Below are 6797 nucleotides of genomic sequence, written 5' to 3' on the forward strand. Positions count from 1 at the left end.
CAGCAATCACCTACCTAGATGGGAGTATTCTGAGATACAATGTCAGTGATTGCAAGGAGCTGACATAATATCAAAAGATATAGCAAAAAGCACTTTTTCCCCAATGATCCAAATATTTGGAGACCAAACTCACAAAGTCCTGGTGAAAATGCAACCTGCTGTTGTAACATTATGAAAGATCTAGGGCGTGCGGTATCCTTATGACATTCAAATAAGTTAAGCATAAGGAAAGCACATTGTAAAGTTCAAGCTCTACCTACATCTGGAGGTCACAAAAGGTCGACCTGTTGACCGAAAGAAATTTTATTGTGTCCACATTCTCACATGGTATAAATGAACTGTATCAAAACTGTATCTGCCTTCCAGGTTCTCACAATTTCCCACTCGGTCTGTGTCACTCATTTATGTTACATGCTGGCCACCGGAGCCTTTTGCACCTCCTGCCCACCATACACAATTCTTTTTATTGTTATTACTCTCCTCATGTGTTGGAAACTGTCAGCAGTTACTATATTCATCTGAAATTTCCCAGCTTGGCAAAAATGTTGAGTTGAATTGACTTCATCTTTAGCCCTGGTGTCCATTTTCTGTGCAAAGATGCATGAGTTATGATTTGTTGATTCACTTATAAATAGAACACTTTTTTCCTGCATCCTTGCTCTGATCATTTCACATTAAATTCTCAAATAACTTTCACAGTAATTCCATGAGGTGGGCAAGATCATTATGCCCATTTGACAGATGAGGAAACCGAGACACAGGAAGGTCATACAGACACTAATAGAACAGCCAAACTTGAGCCAAGGCTTTGGACACCAGAATCCATGCTCATTAACTTGTGCTGCCAGCCCAAGGGACCATGGTCAATGCCCATTTGATGTCTCAGTCAATGTCATACCACATGATGACCAACTCTTACTGCCAAGGGATCAGTGATAAAATGTGGGTACTTCAAAGGACCAACAGCAGGGTTCCCAGTAGTGTTGAGTAGCCCCAAAGAAATGTAGAGTTGCCTCTACTGAGCCCTGGTTTTCCTCTAAATATTGACAAATTGTAACCCACACACCTCCTGGTGGCTTTTTAATAATGACTGCTATATTTCTCAGGCCCTTGCCCAAAAAACTGCTCTTTGGCCCAAGAAGCTAAAGCCCGAACTACTCAGAGGTACCCCCCTCCCCCCAAAAAAAGCATCTAGAGAGGTGTATGACCCTTGTGAATGTTTGTGCAAGGCCTGCCTCAGCACTCCCAGAGCTGGCAATGGCTCCAAAGGGGCTCCAAGTGTTAACTATCTGCTGGGTGGCCCTACAGACTCAGCTGGGGTGAACCCTTCCTCAGCACCAATGTCCTGGACAACCCATTTTTGGGGGGTCTTGACTTGGAACTTTAGAAGGAGGGCATCACCTGTGTCTCTGAGATGGAAGATAACAAATAAGGGGCCAGCATATTCAATTCTCCAGTCCTTTGCCAGCTGCCTGCCACTGGCAGAGATTCACAGGGCACATGTATGGGGGTGGCCCCATAATCTTGTCATTTTTGTGACTGTAGCCTTGGGTTTAAGTCTGTTAACCTGGGGAGTGGGGCTGGGCTGGATCTTTTGCTCAGGCTCTGCAGGCCCATCTAAGAGGCTTGGGGAAAAGCCTGCTGCTTGGCTTCCTTGGCCCCTGGTCCCACACTCCAACCCTGGTACGTAAGGCCTTATGAAGAGGCGCTGAGAGATGAATCCAAGGAAACACCAAAAGTGTTTCTCTGCAAATTGCAGGGCTGGGCCAGCCTGCACTACCCACCTACACACAGGCTTTCTCAACAGAAAACAGGGTAAGGTAGAGCCACAGACCCACTACCCCCACCCTTCAGGCAAGAGTTTCAAGAGGGACAGGGGCCCAAAGTGAGACTCAGAAAAGGGCAGATTCCGAAGAGGCACATCCAGGCCCACCTAACCCCAAACTCACCCCATTCCTTCCCCCACCCTCCTAGGACTCTAGCTCAGAAGGATCCTATGGCAGCTCCAACCCCTAGCAGAGCGCCCATCCAAGGCCAGCTGTGCTGCTAACACAAAGAATTGAGAGTCAGGAGAGCCTGGACTCAATACACTTCCTCCACATTTCATTGTGTGAGCTTGGATAGCTCTGCATGTTCAATGGTAAAGTGGAGATAATGAGACCTACCTCGAACAGTTCAGAATTAAGGTAATGTGTAGGTTGCTTTTAGAAAACATAAAGTGCTGTACAAATGCAAAAGATCATTTTTATTATTCCATAGAGTGGGTTCTGATTAAATGACAACGTTTACTAAAGACAGAGTGTAGGCGACATTGACATTTCCTATCTCAGCACATAGGCACACACTCACGTTGGTCCCTGGAGCAGGCCGGAGGCCTTGTCCATTTGGCTCTGAGGACTTTTGCCCAAGACCAGCTCTGTGATATTTAGTTATCTTGGCATGTGCCCAAGGAAAACCCTCTTCCTCTTGGATGTGCAGATATCACATCTTCCCCGAGAGTTGGTTTCCATTGAGACCCAGCACTTCTTCCCCAAGGGAATGTTACTCATTCAGTTCCAGCTTCCATCGGGTGTTCCCATACACTGAAACTCAGCTTGGAAGATTCTATAAGGATGTGGGCCTCCTGGTTGGTCTCGGACTTTCCCAATGCTACTGAGTCAGCCTGCTTCTCCCGCATGGGCACACGCACTGAAACTCAGCTTGGAAGATTCTCAAAAGGATGTGGGCCTCCTGGTTGGTCTCAGACTTCCCCAGTGCTACTGAGTCAGCCTGCTTCTCCCGCATGGGCACACACTGAGGCTGCTAGAAACAGCTGCACAGTGAGCTCACGGGAAAATCGTGAGAGGCTGCCACCATCCTGGGAGCAGCTCAGAGTAATCGTCAATATAGGGGCTCCAGTGCCCTGCAGTGTGGGTTCAAATCCTGGCTTGACACTATCTGTTAATGTTGGGCTCTTCATCTATAAAACATGGGTAACATAGTTGTTCCCACCTCATCAGTTTGTTATTAGGATTAAATGACAGAGTGGGTGTTAAAATGCACTTCAGTCTCATTACTGAGCTTGTACCATTGCTGACTGACTTAACTTCTTCATGTCTTTGGCTTTTCCTTTCTCATACTAACTGATCCAAATAAATAATAAAAAAAAACCTGACAACAAACAAATAAGTAAATGCCTTCTGCTCATTGGGAAGGTTATGCTGTTACTTTATATTTTATTTTACCCCCAATTCAAACCTTGCTCAAATGTCTCCTCTCTGGGGAAGTGTTCACAGGTGCTCCAAGTTGGTTTACATGCCCCACGTGTGTGCTCATTTGCATCAGGGCTCCTGGCTCTGTACTGTATTGTTTATGTGCTTTTCTATTCCCTTCATTAGACTGTTAACAGCTTAAGGTTAAAAAACAAACAAATGCATATCACACCGTGCCTTGGTGAATAATGTTCCATAAATGACAATTGTATTACCAATCACTGGATTTGTCAATCACATTCCTTCTGCCACAGAAGCATTTTGCTGTCTCTTAACTTTACAGCTTTGGGAGTGGGGAGTGTCCCTACAGAGGAAAGGGGCACCTGCGAACAGAGACAGTGATCAAAGATGGACTTTGTGCTGCTTTTGGCAGGAAACAGAATGAGATACATCTGTGCTCATCGACTGGTCTCTGGACTCAACTGGAAGATTCGGTTAAAGAGCCAGAGTTTGGGGGTATTTCATTCTCCTCAGATGACAGGTATGCTGCTCACAAGACCTTCCAGAACTTCCGTGCACAAAGGGTAAAATCTTCCCTCTGGTGGCTGAAACGTGGCGACACTGACTTTTGGGTGTTGCCAGTAACTTCCCAGGGGAAGCATTCTGCAAGTACATGTTGAATGAACCCTCAGGTGACGTCACTGCACCTGTGTCTGAAGCAGCCAGAGGAAGTGACTCTGAACAGAACCTTGGCCTTCGGTGAGTGAAAGGAGAGGATAAAAATGGCTATTCAGACTTTCCCCTTCAGACAGGTTGCCTCTGACCCCCACAGGACAAGGCAGCAGTGCTGACAGGAATTGGGGGCTCTGCCTCAACACCATCCAATGGCAACTGTATTGCCAGGTACTTCACCTCCTATGCCATAGATAGGTAGAACTCATGAGTCCATCTTCCAGATGACGGAACTGAGATCCGGACTAAAGACTGCCCCAGACCTACTGACTGTAGTCCCAGTCTATCTGCTCTGCCTCTTGGAGAGGAGCCCAAGCTGGTGAAGAGGTGAGGACTCGTCCTCATCCTCCCTCCCATCTCCATTGAGACTCCAGGAGAGCGAGGCTCTGAGGGCAGGCTTCTGAGCGCCTCAGGGACCCTTGAACACTGCAAGAAGGTGGCAGAGGCAGGGTTTGCTGGATTGGAGAGTGTGCACTAAAGCCAAAGCACAGCATAAAGTGAATGACTGATATGGTCACAAGACCCCCACTCCCACTCCTCTCTCTCTCTCTCTCTCTCTCTCTCTCTCTCACACACACACACACACACACACACAAAATCACACACACAATCACACACACACTTACAGAGTGATTTCACTGTTAGAAAACCTGCACTGACAATAACATATACAGGGTGTCCCCCCAAAAAATGTATACACACTTTAACAACTGATAGCTGTTAAGTGAAATGTATTTTAATCAACACTGTCGATACATTTTGGGGGGACCCTGTAATGCATTAAGGCTGATACATTCAAGAGAATCATCAATAGCTTCCCAGTACCTAGGGAAACTCAAGTCCATAACTAAACAAGCAGGAGTATTTGTGTTTATTCTTCGCACACACTCAGGAGAATTCTAAAAGACTGTCTAGATCTTTCTCGAAACTCTACTGGGCCCTACTGGGATTACTCAACCCGCTTGGAAAGGGGTGGCCCCGGTGTTGGCTGCTCCTGGCTCCCCATTCAGAAAGCAAGTCCTTTCATGAAGCTCAGCTGTTCCTCGGGCATCCAGCAAAGCTGGTCGTGCAAAGGCAGAAACTGTGCCAACTGTTGGGCACTTTCAGCAGCAGCCTGTGGGGGCAACCCACTGTTCTCTGGAGCAGCCACTTCAGGGACGGTTCAAGCAGCCTATTATTCAGTTGATATAAAAACACCCACCAGCTACATGGCACCAATAACTGAATGTCTCCATTCTTATCGAGCGCACGCCACACTGGCCACACTGCCTGGCCGCTCACTTCAGAAACCAGAAACAACTTCGTTAACCATCAAGATCCACATGCACAAAAGGGGAAGGGACAGAAAAGAAAGAGCAGCCCTCCTGAGCTCTGAGGACCAGAACTCAAAGATTGCTCGATGGGCAAACCACAGCATTTCAACATTGCCAACCAACTCTCTCACTTCAGGGGTGAACTCTCTAAGACATTTACGACTTGAAGAGTTTGATAAAGAGGGTCTCAGAGCCACGGACATCATATCAAATGCTTCTTTTAAAAAAGAAGGGCCTGCATGCCCTTTTCCCAATGAAGAAGCCGTCCAAAGGATTTTAAAAACACTTTAATACGCGTTGCTTCCAAAACATTACACACTATTTCTCCAATAAATTTATGTGTTTCCAGGGAACTCCTGGACCAAAAGGGGGGAAAGAAAAGTACTTAAGTAGAAAAATGTCTGGAGATTCCTGTATGCCAATATGTTAACAGACCTTCTCTTTTAATTGTTATTATTTCATATAGCAGCAGTAATCATTCCCTCATCTGCAAAGGAAATATATAATCCAGCTGTGGTGGCTCCAGTAAAAATACCACATCTGTAGATCATTGGCAACACTGTGGAAGCTTGCTCAAATCTAGGCAGTCTCCGAGAGTTCTCTCTCTCTCTCTCTCTCTCAAAATACATATGGGTACACTTTTCTGAAAGTGCATATACAATTAGCCAAAACTGGTTGCTCCTTTGTATGCTGAAAGTAGGTTTTTATATTATCCATATCCATAAGAGAGAGGTTCTGTTGGAATATTATTCCCAGGACCCACATAAGCTATGAGAAATCCCCAGACCCTTCCAGGGTGGTGGCTTGGGCCAGTGCCCTTGTCAATATCAAGTAGAACAGGGAAAATTAACGCTCCTGCCTGGTTTCAGGGAGGAGGTTCTACCGCGTGGCTGGCAGCGGGGCCGGCTGCTGGTTTTCCACTTAGCAGAGAACCGTTTCCGCAGAGGGGATGGCAGCGCCGTTCTGGTCACTGAGCTCTCGCTCTCCAGTGTATGAAGTCAGAGGTATCCCTGAGCACTGGGTGATAATATTCCAGGAATCACCGCCCCCCGCCCCAGCGCCCCCACTCCCAGCATCTCCCTCCAACCAAGTGTCTGTTTAGTCTTTCCCCAAAGCCCAGTAGCATCTTATTTCTAAGCCAATTTTCCACATTCAAATCCCCAGCCCAACGCGCGCCTGGGGGGTTTCAATCTTGTAAAAGAAAAAGCAGCAGAGCTGAGCCCTGACAGACTTTTATCCCCCCCAACACATGCCCCGCGGCTACTGTGCTGGAATGTCGATGGCCCAAAACACTCCAGGTCCCTTTGCATCCCAGACAATAGAGCAAGAAAATAAAATGAAAGTGGACTTACGGCTATGGCTTGCAGCCTTTCCTTGTGCAATTCTGCCTCTGCCATCCTGGAGAAGGGCACACAGGGAGGGGAAAGGAGAGAGAAAAAACACACACGCTGTAGTCACTCAAGGAAATTGATGGGCACTTCGCGGGGGCGGGGGGGGGCGCTCAGATACACTCGGGGAGAGCCGAGGGGCAGCCGGGATCCGCTCAGGGGGCTGCGGGCAG

At 47.3% G+C, this 6797-nt stretch overlaps 1 protein-coding gene across 3 annotated transcripts in view; it reads right to left on the bottom strand.

The window, feature by feature from the left end:
- LOC102261631 (paralemmin-2) overlaps nt 1–6797 on the bottom strand; it is a 382189-nt gene that overhangs the window by 284332 nt on the left and 91060 nt on the right. For 2 of the 3 annotated variants that reach the window (XM_014534410.1, XM_014534409.1), the window contains exon 1: nt 6589–6638. Coding sequence is in view for 1 of the 3 variants with exons in the window: in XM_005859770.2 (XP_005859832.2) it covers nt 6589–6634 (46 nt within the window). In the remaining 2 variants the exon portion in view is untranslated. Of the gene's footprint in view, nt 1–6588; nt 6639–6797 lie in introns of those variants that run through there. The other variant, XM_005859770.2, reaches the window with a different exon arrangement.

Source organism: Myotis brandtii, unplaced genomic scaffold (assembly GCF_000412655.1).
Source record: "Myotis brandtii unplaced genomic scaffold, ASM41265v1 scaffold13, whole genome shotgun sequence".
Classification (NCBI taxonomy): Eukaryota; Metazoa; Chordata; class Mammalia; order Chiroptera; family Vespertilionidae; genus Myotis; species Myotis brandtii.